This window comes from Amblyomma americanum, chromosome 1 (assembly GCF_052857255.1).
Source record: "Amblyomma americanum isolate KBUSLIRL-KWMA chromosome 1, ASM5285725v1, whole genome shotgun sequence".
Classification (NCBI taxonomy): Eukaryota; Metazoa; Arthropoda; class Arachnida; order Ixodida; family Ixodidae; genus Amblyomma; species Amblyomma americanum.
The window spans coordinates 142,921,944-142,937,921 of record NC_135497.1 but is presented as its reverse complement, the minus strand read 5'-3'; the positions used below and the strand labels follow the sequence as shown (position 1 = coordinate 142,937,921).

Genomic DNA, 15,978 nt, shown 5'->3' with positions numbered 1-15,978 from the left:
TTATCTTGCAGCGGAACTAGAGCTGTGCACGGGCCGCAATTCTGAGCCCGCGCCCGGCCCGGGCCCTACACTACCACAGGCGGCCCGGCCCGGCTCGGCCTTAGGCCGGGTTAAGGCCCGGCCCGGGCCCGGCCCGACCTGCAATAAAGCGATGCCGACACAAAAAGAAACAATATCAGGAAAATCAGTTTATTTAAATGACCTTATAATGTTGAAATCTTGCATTCCATATGACAAAATTGTGAATATATAAAGATGCAGCGCGCGCACATAATTGTTTTTCTAAGTTATTGTGCAAAAACAACTTGTCCATTGATGAAGGGTTAAGGCAAGTGCGGCGCTCCTGCATTATGAATCCGGCAGCGCTGAAGTTTCGTTCACTGCTTGAACTGGTGGCCGGAATGTCTAATAGCCTCTTAGCAAGAAGAGCAAGGTTTGGGTACGTGGCTTCCTTGCTTTTCCAAAACTGCACTAGTTCAGATTCTGAGCACGGTGTCGATTCTGCGACCAAGTAATCGGTCAGCTCGTCTCGTTCAGCAGTCTGGTATAGTCTGCAACTAGCTACTTGCTCCGACGAACAAGAGATAAGGCAAGCGCTTCCGGGTGCCCGTCTTCGGAGCTTTGTGAAGCCTCGTCCTGAGAATGCCACAAAACACCCTATCGTCCCCTTTTTTGGGTTCCGACAGCGGCGAGTTGAAAAAGTACACCCGTTTTTAAGGTGCTGCTGAAAGAAAACAGTGACCTTTCTCGCATGGGCAGTGACGACGTGTGCTTCCTGTCGACTTCGGTCAACGACCAGTCTTCAAGCAATACCACTGCCCATTGGAAAAGCCCCCTATACGCCGCCGCTTGGCTAATTTGTGTGTGTGGCAAAGGCGACCTTGTTTGCGCCGTACGCAGACTTATCTTCGCTTCCCTAACGCTTCCCTTAGCCTTTTCAGTGGGAGGCGCCTGCATGCGGCGGCTTTTCCACAGCGTCGGTACTTGGTAGAACCGAAAACGCATTCCGAGCCTCCGCTAGCTTTCGTTTGCCTTTTGTTAGCGTTTGTACTTTTCTCCCGTCCCTGTAGATTCCTTTTTTGATGAATAAATGCATTGCACTTCCTGCTGTCCCTACATGCGAGACGACAAGCATACTTTCGCATAAAGTACGCAGTCGAGATCGGGGAGCCCGTCCGAGACATAGAAAGCCTGGCCCGGGCCCGGCCCAAGCCCGAGTGAGAGAATCTCCAAATGGCCCGAGCCCGTGCACAGCTCTGGGCGGAGCTCGCTCGGCGATGACAGCAACACATTCCATCGCTTTCTTCGGGAAGCATACATCATGCTGCTCATGGACAGTTCAACTGCCCACATACGATTCGCTCGTTCAACATTGCTCCACGGTGCTAGCTATTCAAGAACTGGCAACATATACCGTTACTAGACAGGCTCCTCTTCACTAGTAAGAGCTACCAGAAGCAGCTTCGCGATGACCTCACCCGTCTTCCGGCGCCGCGTCCCCCCCACTCTGTCTCCAAATCTCATCCTTCGCAAGCCTTCGCCAATGTCCTTACCACTTTCGATCCCTCCAGCCCCAGATGTCCCATTCATTGCTATTTCCTTTGTCCCATCGCTATTTAAAGCCCTTATTACCCTCCCCCTCCCCATGTGTCTTGGCTTCTGTACCGGAAGGTAAACTGGTCCTGCAGTCCTGTCTGCAGATGAAGAGGATCACCGCCGCCGTGCACAAGCTCACCGCTCGAGGCCAGGGCATCTCCCAGCAAGCCGCGCTGCGTCTATACAATGCCGCAGCTTTGGGGGCGGTGCTCTATGCGCTGCCGCTCGTCACGGTGCGCAAGCCGTGCTGGAAGAAGCTCGAGCTTCAGCACCGCAAGTCCCTGCGCGTGTGCCTAGGCCTGCCCAAAAACTCGCAGTGCGCCGCAACTTTGGCCGAGGCAGGAGCGTGGCCCCTTGAGCTCCAAGCAGCGCGCAGGGCATTGAATCACATCGACCGACTTCATCGCGCACCGGACGGCGGCTCGCTGCTGCAGCGTATGCGCTCGCACCCGCGCTCACGAATGGGCGCGGCGCTGCTCGAGTATGAGCAATTGACCCAAGGCCCACCCCACTACGGCTCCTGCGCGCCCTGTCCTGCTGCATCGGAGGTACAACGAGAGATCGTCGGCATTGCGGGAAAGCGGAGCACACCCCTCTGTGCTGTGCAGCAGCTGGCCAGAGCCGTCATACACGAGGAGCTTCAGGACCATCTCCTCGTGTACACCGACGGCTCAGTGGCCCGCGACAGCTGCTCCCTTGCTGCGGCGGCCACCATCCCCGCCCTGCGACTGCACAGCCAGCAACACGCAGCCTTCCTGGGCTCCTCCACCACGGCGGAGTTGATGGGGATCCGGCTCGGGCTGGACCTGCTGCTCACCCTCGACCCTCCGCCGCCCAGGAGTGCTCTGCTGTGCGACTCCCGCGCCGCCCTCAGCCGCCTGCAATCTAACGGCCGCGGTACCCCACTAGTGCGGGAAATTCGCTCGCGCATCGAGCGCCTCGCGCAGAGAGGTTGTGCCGTGCGTGCACAGTGGGTGCCCGGTCACAGCGGCATCGCCGGCAACGAAGAAGCTGACGACCTCGCGACCGCTGCACACCAACTACTTGCCAGCGATCTGTCCCTTGCGCTGGAGGACGTGCGTGCGGCCATCCACGACCATCTCCGAAAGCAGCACCCCGACCCACGCATCGCGGGAGGTGAGCACATCGACAGTGTCACTGGCTGTCGCGCACTTACATGGTCACAACGTGCAATGATCCTCCGCGCGCGCATTGGCTGCGTGTGGCCCGGGGAACGACGGGTGCGTCACGGAATCGCGACGAGTGATGTGTGTGACGGATGCGGTGCAGTGGAAACACTAGAACACCTGCTCCTTCGCTGTTCCGCGTTCGCCGATGCTCGTCGCGATATGCTCGCGGCCTATAGGGCGCAGGGCATACTACCAGACTCCACCAAGACGCTATTGTGGCCGCAGGGCAGTGCGCGCACTCGTGAGCGAACTTTGGTGAGCCTCTGTGCATTCCTCGAACACACGGGCTTGACGTCCCGTCTGTTCTCCGTCAGGTAGTTACACGCAGTGACCGAATGCTCCGCGAGTTCTACCTTGAACGATTAATAACTGGACGCCCCACACCAGTTGTAACCAACACAGTGCTGTGCGCGTGTGCGTTTTAATTCCTCTAAAATGAACTAATCACGCGCACAACCTGGACACATTTCTTATTGTGTGAATAGTTTGTACATACTACTTCTCCCCCTATCTTCTATTCCTGTCCCCTCACCTCTTTCATTTCATTTCTCCATTCTGCCTGCTGTCCTTTATTTCCGCTGCCCCAGCTCAGGTGCTTCAGTATCGATGGCAGATGGCGGGGCTAGCAAAAATCTTTTCCTTCCTTTTTACTATTATTCTTAATAAAACCACTGCCACCACCACCCTGCAGTCCTGCTGGATGCTTAATTTGCTGCTTAAATAAACTATATTTAAGCAGCACTATATTTAGCAGCCAAGTTTACTTCGTCCAAAGAGTCTGCGGAGAAGTGATATATGGCTGTATCGGAGAATATTAAGGCGAGAGCCGTTAATTGCACCCCACCCTGAGTGGTATAGCGCCACTGAATTAAGCCCGTTATAGAAGTAGAAATCCGCAGTCTAAGGCGAGAAGGAAAATAAAAACAGACGGAAAAGAACAATGGCAGATTGGGGATTTGGGGCATGTTCTCGATTGAAAGGGCGCTAAGACGGCAACACAAGTTGGCAGTGCGCGCCTGTGTGTCGTCGTCCATGCGATGTTGTCTTAGCGCCCTTTCAATCGAGAAAAAGAATAAAAGACGAAAGAAAGAAGGAGAGAGAAAGTTGAGAAGGGGGAAAATAGAGGGACGTGACGGCTCGCGCCTAATGCTTAAAACTGAGCCGTAGACTACCCGCCAAGACACGCCGCGGTGGCTCAGTGGTTAGGGCGCTCGGCTATACTGATCCGGAGTTCCCGGGTTCGAACCCGACCGCGGCAGCTGCGTTTTTATGGAGGCAAAACGCTAAGGCGCCCGTGTGCTGTGCGATGTCAGTGCACGTTAAAGATCCCCAGGTGGTCGAAATTATTCCGGAGCCCTCCACTACGGCACCTCTTTCTTCTTTCAATCCCTCCTTTATTCCTTCCCTTACGGCGCGGTTCGGGTGTCCACCGAGATAAGTGAGACAGTTTCTGCGTTATTTCCTTTCCCCAAAAACCAATTATATCAAACTTTCCAATTTTCCCCTATACCCTGACACCGTCTTTCGGTGCTCTCAGCAACCAGGCCGAGCGTTTCTCGTGTCGACATGCGTTGCCTCTGCCATCATGCTCATAAAATATTGAAACATTCGTTGCCACTACACTGAATTGCCTTTAAAAAATCATTTCGTCCAATTAATCATTCGATGCAATTTATACAATGCAATACTATCTATTATTGGATGAATGGCTTCCTTGTAACCTTAATAAACGTATAAACTGAATATGCCAGTTAAGCCATCACATCTTGTAGCGGTGGTTGTGAAAGCGTGCTGTCGCGTAGCTAATACTACCCAGCGGCATTGGCATTCGGAATCCCCCGTAAGGAAGCGTTGTTACTAGTTATCTGCCTCATATATCGTTATCGGGCTTATGACGTTATCGAGCTTACTTTATCAGAACAAGCATAATTGCTTCCTCATTCTACGTCGCAAAAATAGCGCGCCCTCCTCGCCACGTCCTCCAGAGGCTGGCCACAGCGTGTGGATCTTTTTTCGGGGGTCGACACGCAGAGAGCGTTGCACGAATTTTGAAGCGAAAAGCTTCACTACGCGGGTCAGAGCCGAGCTTCGCGTGAGCCGAACTGGTGAGTTATACGCATGCACGAAAACGAGTGACGTCATGCGCCGCGCAGGTGGTCACTCCTCGCCGCAGCCGTCGCCGACTCCATCGCCCGACCTTTCGGAGCGGCCGCGCGCAACTGCACATGTGCGTCATGTGCATGCGCAGTGAGGCTGTATAATGCGCTTGCCAGAGAATCGGCGTCCGCACTCGACATGGTAGGGAAGGAGAGTGCGGCTGCTGCTAGACTACGCAGAAAAGCTGAGAAACTAAATTCGTCCGATCCAGAAGTACTCGCTTCGGAGTTGGCTGCGCAACAGCGAAAAAATGATAAAGCCAAAGCTAAACACGCAGTCGAAACGCCTGAACAACAGGAATTGCACCGGGCGATGTCACTGCACGTTAAAGATCCCCAGGTGCTCGAAATTATTCCGGAGCCCTCCACTACGGTACCTCTTCCTTTCTTCTTTCACTCCCTCCTTTATCCCTTCCCTTATGGCGCGGTTCAGGTATCCACTGATCCGGAGTTCCCGGGTTCGAACCCGACCGCGGCGGCTGCGTTTTTATGGAGGAAAAACGCTAAGGCGCCCGTGTGCTGTGCGATGTCAGTGCACGTTAAAGATCCCCAGGTGGTCGAAATTGTTCCGGAGCCCCCCACTACGGCACCTATTCTTCCTTGCTTCTTTCACTCCCTCCTATATCCCTTCCCTTACGGCGCGGTTCAGGTGTCCAAAGATATATGAGACAGATACTGCGCCATTTCCTTTCCCCAAAAAACCAATTATTATTATTAACGATATACGTGACATACTGCGCCATTTCCTTTCCCCAAAAACCAATTATATTAAACTTTCCAATTTTCCCCTATACCCTGACACCGTCTTTCGGTGCTCTCAGCAACCAGGCCGAGCGTTTCTCGTGTCGACATGCGTTGCCTCTGCCATCATGCTCATAAAATATTGCAACATTCGTTTCCACTACACTGAATTGCCTTTAAAAAATCATTTCGTCCAATTAATCATTCGATGCAATTTATAAAATGCAATGCTATTTATTATTAGAGGAATGGCTTCCTTGTAACCTTAATAAACCTATAAACTGAATATGCCAGTTAAGCCATCACATCTTGTAGCGGTGGTTGTGAAAGCGTGCTGTCGCGTAGCTGATACTACCCAGCGACTTTGGCATTCGTAATCCCTTGCTGTGACTAGTTATCTGCCTCATATATCGTTATCGGGCTTCTCACGTTATCGAGCTTACCTTATCAGAACAAGCATAATTGCTTCCTCATTCTACGTCGCAAAAATAGCGCGCCCTCCTCGCCACGTCCTCCGGAGGCTGGCCACAGCGTGTGGATCTTTATTCTGGGTTGGACACGCAGAGAGCGTTGCAAGAATTTTGAAGCGAAAAGCTTCACTACGCGGGTCAGAGCCGAGCTTCGCGTGAGCCGAACTGGTGAGTTATACGCATGCACGAAAACGAGTGACGTCATGCGCCGCGCAGGTGGTCGCTCCTTGCCGCAGCCGTCGCCGACTCCATCGCCCGACCTTTCGGAGCAGCCGCGCGCAACTGCACATGTGCGTCATGTGCATGCGCAAGGAGGCTGTATAATGCGCTTGCGAGAGAACAGGCGTGCGCACTCGACATGGAAGGGAAGGAGAGTGCGGCTGCTGCTAGACTACGCAGAAAAGCTGAGAAATTAAATTCGTGGGGGTGGTAGTGGTTTTATTAAAATAATAGTAAAAAGGAAGGAAAAGATTTTTGCTAGCCCCGGCATCTGCCATCGATACTGAAGCACCTGAGCTGGGGCAGCGGAAATAAAGGACAGCAGGCAGAATGGAGAAATGAAATGAAAGAGGTGAGGGGACAGGAATAGAGGACAGGGGGAGAAGTAATATGTACAAACTATTTACACAATAAGTAATGTGTCCAGGTTGTGCGCGTGATTAGTTCATTTTAGAGGAATTAAATCACACACGCGCACAGCACTGTGCAGGTTACAACTGGAGTGGGGCGTCCAGTTATTAATCGTTCAAGGTAGAACTCGCGGAGCGTTCGGTCACTGCGTGTAACTACCTGACGGAGAACAGACGGGACGTCAAGCCCGTGTGTTCGAGGAATGCACAGAGGCTCACCAAAGTTCGCTCACGAGTGCGCGCACTGCCCTGCGGCCACAATAGCGTCTTGATGGAGTCTGGTAGTATGCCCTGCGCCCTATAGGCCGCGAGCATATCGCGACGAGCATCGGCGAACGCGGAGCAGCGAAGGAGCAGATGTTCTAGTGTTTCCACTGCGCCGCATCCGTCACACACATCACTCGTCGCGATTCCGTGACGCACCCGTCGTTCCCCGGGCCACACGCAGCCAATGCGCGCGCGGAGGATCATTGCACGTTGCGACCGTGTAAGTGCGCGACAGCCGGTGACACTGTCGATGCGCTCACCTCCCGCGATGCGTGGGTCGGGGTGCTGCTTTCGGAGATGGTCGTGAATGGCTGCACGCACGTCCTCCAGCGCAAGGGGCAGATCGCTGGCAGGTAGTTGGTGTGCAGCGGTCGCGAGGTCGCCAGCTTCTTCGGTGCCGGCGATGCCGCAGTGACCGGGCACCCACTGTGCACGCACGGCACAACCTCTCTGCGCGAGGCGCTCGATGCGCGAGCGAATTTCCCGCACTAGTGGGGTACCGCGGCCGTTAGATTGCAGGCGGCTGAGGGCGGCGCGGGAGTCTCACAGCAAAATTAAATTCGTCCGATCCAGAAGTACTCGCTTCGGAGTTGGCTGCGCAACAGCGAAAAAATGATAAAGCCAAAGCTAAACACGCAGTCGAAACGCCTGAACAATGGGAATTGCGCCGGGCGATGTCACTACACGTTAAAGATCCCCAGGTGGTCGAAATTATTCCGGAGCCCTCCACTATGGCACCTCTTCCTTTCTTCTTTCACTCCCTCCTTTATCCCTTTCCTTACGGCGCGGTTCGGGTGTCCACCGAGATAAGTGAGACAGTTTCTGCGTTATTTCCTTTCCCCAAAAACCAATTATATCAAACTTTCCAATTTTCCCCTATACCCTGACACCGTCTTTCGGTGCTCTCAGCAACCAGGCCGAGCGTTTCTCGTGTCGACATGCGTTGCCTCTGCCATCCCGCTCATATATTATTCCAACATTCGTTTCCACTACACTGAATTGCCTTTAAAAAAATCATTTCGTCCAATTAAGAATTCGATGCAATTTATACAATGCAATACTATCTATTATTGGATGAATGGTTTCCTTGTAACCTTAATAAACATATAAACTGAATATGCCAGTTAAGCCATCACATCTTGTAGCGGTGGTTGTGAAAGCGTGCTGTCGCGTAGCTAATACTACCCAGCGACATTAGCATTCGTAATCCTTTGCACGGCAATGTTGTTACTAGTTATCTGCCTCATATATCGTTATCGGGCTTATCACGTTATCGAGCTTACCTTATCAGAACAAGCATAATTGCTTCCTCATTCTACGTCGCAAAAATAACGCGCCCTCCTCGCCACGTCCTCCAGAGGCTGGCCACAGCGTGTGGATCTTTCTTCTGGGGCGACACGCAGAGAGCTTTGCAAGAATTTTGGAGCGAAAAGCTTCACTACGCGGGTCAGAGCCGAGCTTCGCGTGAGCTGAACTGGTGAGTTATAGGCATGCACGAAAAACGAGTGACGTCATGCGCCGCGCAGGTGATCGCTCCTTGCCGCAGCCGTCGCCGACTCCATCGCCCGACCTTTCGGAGCAGCCGCGCGCAACTGCACATGTGCGTCATGTGCATGCGCAGTGAGGCTATATAATGCGCTTGCCAGAGAATAGGCGTGCGCACTCGATATGGAAGAGATGCAGAGTGCGGCTGCTGCTAGACTACGCAGAAAAGCTGAGAAATTAAATTCGTCCGATCCAGAAGTACTCGCTTCGGAGTTGGCTGCGCAACAGCGAAAAAATGATAAAGCCAAAGCTAAACACGCAGTCGAAACGCCTGAACAACGGGAATTGCGCCGGGCGATGTCACTGCACGTTAAAAATCTGTATTTTCGCCTCTCTATCCTACCTTTTTGGAATAAATGTTTTCTGCTACTACTACGTCCCCTCACCTCTTTCATTTCATTTCTCCATTCTGCCTGCTGTCATTTATTTCCGCTGCCCCAGCTCAGGTGCTTCAGTATCGATGGCAGATGCCGGGGCTAGCAAAAATCTTTTCCTTCCTTTTTACTATTATTTTTAATAAAACCACTACCACCACCACCTACTACTACTACTACCAGGTGGTCGAAATTATTCCGGAGCATTCCACTACGGCCCCTCTTCATTTCTTCTTTCACTCCCTCCTTTATCACTTCCCTTACGGCGCAGTTCAGGTGTCCACCGAGATGTCCACGTGGGGATATTTAACTTGGTGGTGGAAACTTTATTACATACAGGGGAGTTTAGGACGCGCAGGTCCTTGGGCCCCCGCACGGCCCCACTGCACTCAAACGTTCATGTCCCGGAGGCTCATGACGCTGGCAGCCCGGTCTGTGGCGATGGCTTGCTTGGCCGGGTCCTCGGAGCGCAGTAGGGTCTCCCAAGCCTCCCAAGTGGTAAGGTGCTCCAGACCCCGCGGGGGAGGATCCGCCGGGCAGAGGAAAAGCATATGATCGAGAGTGGCTTTGGGGTGGTGGCAGAGGGTACAGGAGGGGTTTGTGTGGACTTGGTGATCGATAGCGCGAGCGTATGTCTTTAACGTGCACTGACATCGCACAGCACACGAGTGACGTATACGTCACTCGTGAAGCGGCGGATTTGAAAAGTGATTAAAACATAAGAAACCTGGTGATTGGAAGGTCGCAACATGGCTCGTACGTCATTAGCCAATGCAAGTATATAAAGTAAATGAATTTCCCTCAAAAGGAAACAGGGAAATTAATAGGGATTCGAACCCCTGAGTTTCGGATGTTAGTCGGAGACGTTACCCATATAGCAACGCAAGCATGCATAGCTTGGCTGAAGCGGGGCTTTATATGCACTTTCCAGTGTAACTAAGACACAAGAAGTAGTCAACGAGTTAAGATCACTCAGCTTTCGAAAAAGGTAGATGGTTTGGAAAATCGCCAGCGGCGTAATAACTTGATCGTATTTGGACTGCCCGAAGAACAAGATGAAACCCCTGATGATCTGTCAAAAGCTGTAAATGAAAAATTATTCACTGTGGTTGGTGTCTGCCCTACGAGTATAGAGCGAATGCATCGCATAGGAAAAAAAGGAGCATCACGCCGGCCGGTGATTTTCCGATTATACGACTTCAAAGAAAAGATTGCAATTTTACAAAACTGCAATAAGCTTAAAAACACGGGCATTTCTGTTGGGGAAGATTTTTCAAAGGGTGTGGTTTATCGCAGAAAATGCCTCTGGGAAAGTGCCAAAAACGAGAAGTTGAATGGAGCACGTGTGCGTCTAGTGCACGACAAGTTATATGTCAATGATAAGGTGTACTACTTGGACGATGATGCTGCGACACGTGTGGCTTATCAGGTAGCTCGTCACAGCTCAAACGATAACACCCCGGAGCAAGCGGAGTCGCCTTCCTGACTTGCTAACCGTAATAAATTTGAATGCGCGAAGTTTAGTGAACAAGACTTCACATTTTGAAAGCATCCTTCTTGAGCATGAACCAGACATAGTCGTTGTCACTGAAACGTGGCTTAACGAGTTTATGGATAGTGCAGGACTTCTCCCGCCTAATTACACAGCTTGCCGTAAAGACCGCGGAACCAGAGGTGGAGGTGTTGCCATTGTTTACAAATCCAGTATTTTCTGCGTTGAAATACCGTCACCACCAGACCTAGAGTGCGTCTTGTGCATGCAGTATGAAAATCGGTACTATCTCTTTCACAGTCATTGCGGTGTATAGACCTCCGGGTACCACTGAAGATTATATACAGTCATTAAATGATTATTTAATACCCCTGTTTGCTAACACAACAAAGAAAATTACAATGGCTGGGGATTTCAATCTGCCCCATATAGACTGGGTAAATTATAAGGAGGGTGCGGTTGATGTGGCAACATCCCGTGCCTTTTTTAGATCTCGTATTTTCCATAAATTTGGTTCAACTTGTCAGCACGCCTACACGAATGCATGAATCCGGAAAATCCCTACTTGATTTAGTCTTTCTGAATCAGTCAGCAACGCAATATCATTCACGCTGTGACGTTATGAGTGGTCTTTCCGACCATATGATGGCAATCGTCCGGCTGGCCATCAAGTGCCAAAAACCCAACTCCGCAAAAACTGCGCTAGTCCCTGATTTTGCTAGAGCAGACGATGTAGGAGTACTGGATTGTCTAGAACAAGGCTTCGACGGTTTCAGTAATTTTGTAACTCTTGAATCAACATCTGTAAATCAAGCATGGGAACGGTTTAAAAAAGTAATTCACAAATGCATAAAATCCTTCATTCCTATGCGCATCAAGAAAGTTTGCAAGAGAAATCCGTGGATAACGCGGAATATTATTCACATGAAGCACCAGTTGAAACGTATGAGAACAAGATGCGCAAATACAACCTCAAATGCAACAGATGAAAGGGTTAAAAACCTTTCCCAGGCATTTAAAGCAGAGATTGCGAGAGCAAAACAGCGGTTTATGAATGAATCATTGACTACGTTCATTAAAACATCTCCGGGAAAATTCTGGCGGTACCTGTCAAAAAATCCCCCATTCCGTTCTTAAAAAATGCTACTTGCACAGTTAGTGAAAGTAGTGAAATGGCATGCCTTTTCAACGAATATTTCGAGTCCGTATTTACCTGGGATGATGGTACAACACCGCATCTAGAAGACTCACCAAACATACCGTCTTTACCGGATATAAAAATTAGTCACGACGGAGTTCTTAACCTTCTTAATCTGGACACGAAAAAATCCGTGGGACCGGACGAAATTCCTAATACCTTCCTAAAAAGGTACGCAGAATGGTGTTCCTACTATCTTGTAGAAATATTTAACAAGTCTATTCTATCTGGTGACGTCCCTGGCGACTGGAAGTATGCCAAAGTAATACCAATACATAAGCAAGGAGCAAAACATGATGTAACAAACTACCGACCGATATCTTTGACGAGTACGTGTTGCAAAACATTTGAACACATTTTAACTAAACACTTAATGGAATTTGCTGAATCAAATGGGGTGCTGGGAAGCCACCAGCATGGTTTCCGGCGCGGATATTCCACTATTACCATATTAGGTGAAGTTGCACATGACATTGCCAAATGTATCGACGAAAGAGGGCAAATAGATATCATCTTTATCGATTTTAGGAGAGCGTTTGATAGAATATCCCACCAAAAGCTACTACAGAAACTTCACAACTTATTGAAAAATAATACTGTAATAAAATGGATTGAGGCGTACCTAACGCATAGACAGCAGTTTGTTTTTCTTAATAACGTTGCCAGCTCAAATAAAAATGTACGATCAGGTGTTCCACAAGGCTCTGTGATAGGTCCTTTGCTTTTCTCTTTGTATGTTAGCGATATGAGCACCGGCTTTTCAACAGAGATAACGATTAAACATTACGCAGATGATACTATTATTTATTGTAACGCAAAATCTTGTGATGATCAGAAGAGACTGAATGACCATCTGGACATAATCAGTAACTGGTGCAAACGGTGGCAAATGGACATGAACACAGAGAAGACCGTTTGTATGCATATGACGCGTAAAAAACAACCCTTTGTATTTTCTTAAAAAATTCATGATGTCATTCCAAAAGATGTCGCTGAGTTCAGGTACTTGGGCTTGTGTCTCAGATATGATCTAAATTGGTCATCGCATGTAGATCAAGTTTGTGATAAGGCGATCAGAAAGCTTTGGACGCTACGGAAGAAGCTAACTGATGCCATGCCAGATGTCAAGTTGTTAGCATATAAAATGACAGTCCTGCCACTTCTTACCTATGCAAGCCCCATTTGGGAGCCATACACTGAGCAGAATATTTTGAAATGTGAACCCCTGTTAAAAAGAAAATGGAACACAACAGGATTGTTTTCTTTTATCATATTTTACGTGGATATTGCAAGGTAAACCTCGAAATGTACATTGTAGCAGACAGTTCCATCCAGTCAAGGACAAAACACAGTAAACATATCAAACCATTGACTTACAAGACAGACTCTTTTCATTATTCTTTTCTCGTAAGGACAGTAGATGACTGGAACAAACTACCCAATGAAGTTATAAATTCTGAGACTAAGGGCTTTGAAGCTGCACTACGGGAATATTCTATGAGTGCATAAAGAAAATGTATTATATACTAGCCTTGTCACCTGTCACCCTCTAAGTGATCTATGTACATTGCTCTCTGTTTTCTTTTATTTAACTTTTTCCAGTCGGACCTACTCTTAATTACAATTGTTGTACTTTGCTATTACGGTCACGCGCCTTTTGTTCTTCACATTGCACCACAGCGGTTGACGTTTTTGTGCGCTATTCAAATATTTTCTTTTTTTTTCCTGCCGTCAGTGACGTGCAAAAATTCCTAATGTTCAAAGAGTTTATTTTTTGTTTTTGATTGTATTTTACATGCAAAAGTTTCTAACAAGATGTGTACTTTGTAAAACTGCAACTCCTGCCTTGGCCTGTGCCGACAGTATGAATAAATAAAAAATGTCGTGTGGTTTTTCGCATAACTTGGAAACGGTGTTCGTCTCTGCGTGGGCAAGAGGAACCGCTGCCAGGATCCCTTCACACTCTTGCGTCATACCCTCAGAAGCGGAGCTTACGTGTCCCCCAAATTTTCAAAGTGTTCCGGTTGTGTGTCCCGCTTTTGTGAAACGACTGTTGCATGCGTTGTTCAATGGGGCTTACCAGACACTAAAATGGAGGAGGCGTCCGCTTCTCAGCAGCGGTGGCTGTATATAGTACGTCCATGGGCAGCATTGATGTCACGTCCGCAGCACTGCTATAGCCATAGTGAAGCGCGTGCCTCACTCGTGATCACATGATCACCCCGTGCACACAGCTCACGTCTTCATTGGAGGACGCGCGGACGTGAGACGCAGCCACACGCTTCGAAACGCGGCGCTGCGCGTATAGGCGGGAGGCCAAAGTCCGCAAACGTGCGGTAGGCTGAACACAGGGAGCAGGCGTTCGGAGCACTGCCCGGTGACCTTTGCAAGTCTCTCCCCACACATTGCAAAGACAAAAAAGTAACATTTACGCCATGCTGCGTAATGCGGGAGACAGAGACGGCAGTATCGCCTGCCTGCACGCTTCACACTCGATTCATAGATTAACTCGCGGCAGGAGCGTCCTCGCTCTGCTGAAGCCACAGTGTGTGCCCATCTGCGTAGGGTTTGGAAGTACAGTCGCGCCTTAATATGGACACTCGGATTACGGACAATTTTTCTGAGGACCAAACTTTTTCAATGCATTTACATCTCGTTAATATAGGTACTCGCTGCCCAGGCAATGGACTGGGGGAAAATTTTTTGCAAAACGCTCCCGGAGCGCGCAGTGACGCTCCATGGCCAGTGTATATCCGACAATAAATTTGTTTGCCGCCCACTGCTTCCACGCGAACCGCTCAGGCTGCACTTTCTTATCGTGAATGTTGCTGGACTGTGGAGGGGGCGAGCGAGCGCCTGAACGTTTCGCAACGTCCATCAGCGTGTATAGGCAAACTTCAGAAGTATGTGACGCGCGTAGTAGCTACGTCACATGGTCTTACCAGCCAAGTCATGTCACGTACTGTTAAGGCAGATAAATTCGCTAGCACGGTACCACGGTTAACAATAAAGCGGCAACCAAAGTTTTCGAGCGCCAGTGAAATTTTATTGGATTATGCGTTATTGGCTGGTAATATTATAAATGTAAATTAGACAAATTTTGTCGAGCCACAGCGCCGAAGGTAATCGCGTTTTTGAAAGTCTGAAAACTGATATGGCTATTACTAACGACCGGCTACAAATCTATAATTACAAGTAGGCGCCTAATTCTACTAGATAAGAAGTTAATAAAAAAGATTTGTTAACCAGCTTACTACTAAAGACGATTCACCGGTTTTCTGGTGTCCGCCAACACTGGTAATACTATGCTGAAAAAGCCATATTTTTACCTCAAAAAACCTATTTTTGAGAATTATTGATAGTTTTCTCTGAAACACCTGGTATGTTTTCTATGTATTGGATATGAAATTTGGTTTTGAAATTTTGTCTGATGCATTGCATTAGAAGTGCTTTTGATTTCATTTTTTAAGTAGTTGACGCTGCTGTCAAGGGTGAGGTGGCTTCGTGAGGCGGGAAACTGCCTTTGGCCTTCTCACCCAGGACAAACTTTGTATTTTTTTCCAGATAGTCTATTACGACTACTACTACCTAACTCCTGACTTATCGTGGACTGTCCACATCGAAAACATACTAGCCAGCACCTACAGAACAGTCGGATTCATTTGTCGCACACTTCGTTAATTAGAAAGACACAGATTCTTGCTTATGCCTCATTATTCCGCTCTAAATTAGATTATTCGTCATTCATATGGAACTTCATCATTTATATCTTTTCACACAAGCTAGAATCCCTTCAAAATAAGGCTGCCCGGTTTATCTCCCGGCAAATTCACTTTGCTCCAGCATCTCTCAAACTGAGAGTAACCTCCACCTCCGATTCCTCTAGACAGCAAGCGAAAGATATCCCGTTTAATTCCTGGCACAAAATTTATCATAATCCGACTTTATACACTGTACCACTTATCGCACCTGCTTTGCAAATTTTCCTTCGTGGCCGCAGCTGACACAGGACAGGATCAATTGGAGACATATGGGAGAGGTCTTTGTCTTCGACGTAGTCACGCTGGTGAAGATGATGATTGATGCTAACCAAGTTGAACGATCATTCGCACACACTGTCGCCGCGGTGGCCCACTGGTTATGGCGCTCGGATGCTCACCCGGAAGACGCGGGTTCGATCCCGGCCGCGGCGGTCGAATTTCGATGTAGGCTAAATTCTAAAGGCCCGTGTACTGTGCGACGTCAGTGCACGTTAAAGAACCACGGGTGGTCGAAATTTCCGGAGCCCTCCACTACGGCGTCCCCCATAGCCCGAGTCGC

The 15,978-nt window shown here is 49.2% G+C and overlaps 1 protein-coding gene across 1 annotated transcript in view; it reads right to left on the bottom strand.

Moving 5' to 3' along the window:
• The window catches only part of LOC144114088 (uncharacterized), a 38,268-nt gene continuing 22,290 nt past the window's right edge, over positions 1–15,978 (bottom strand). Inside the window, exon 2 of the mRNA XM_077647580.1 lies at positions 1–138. Coding sequence (XP_077503706.1) covers positions 1–138 — 138 coding nt within the window. The remainder of the gene's footprint in view (positions 139–15,978) is intronic.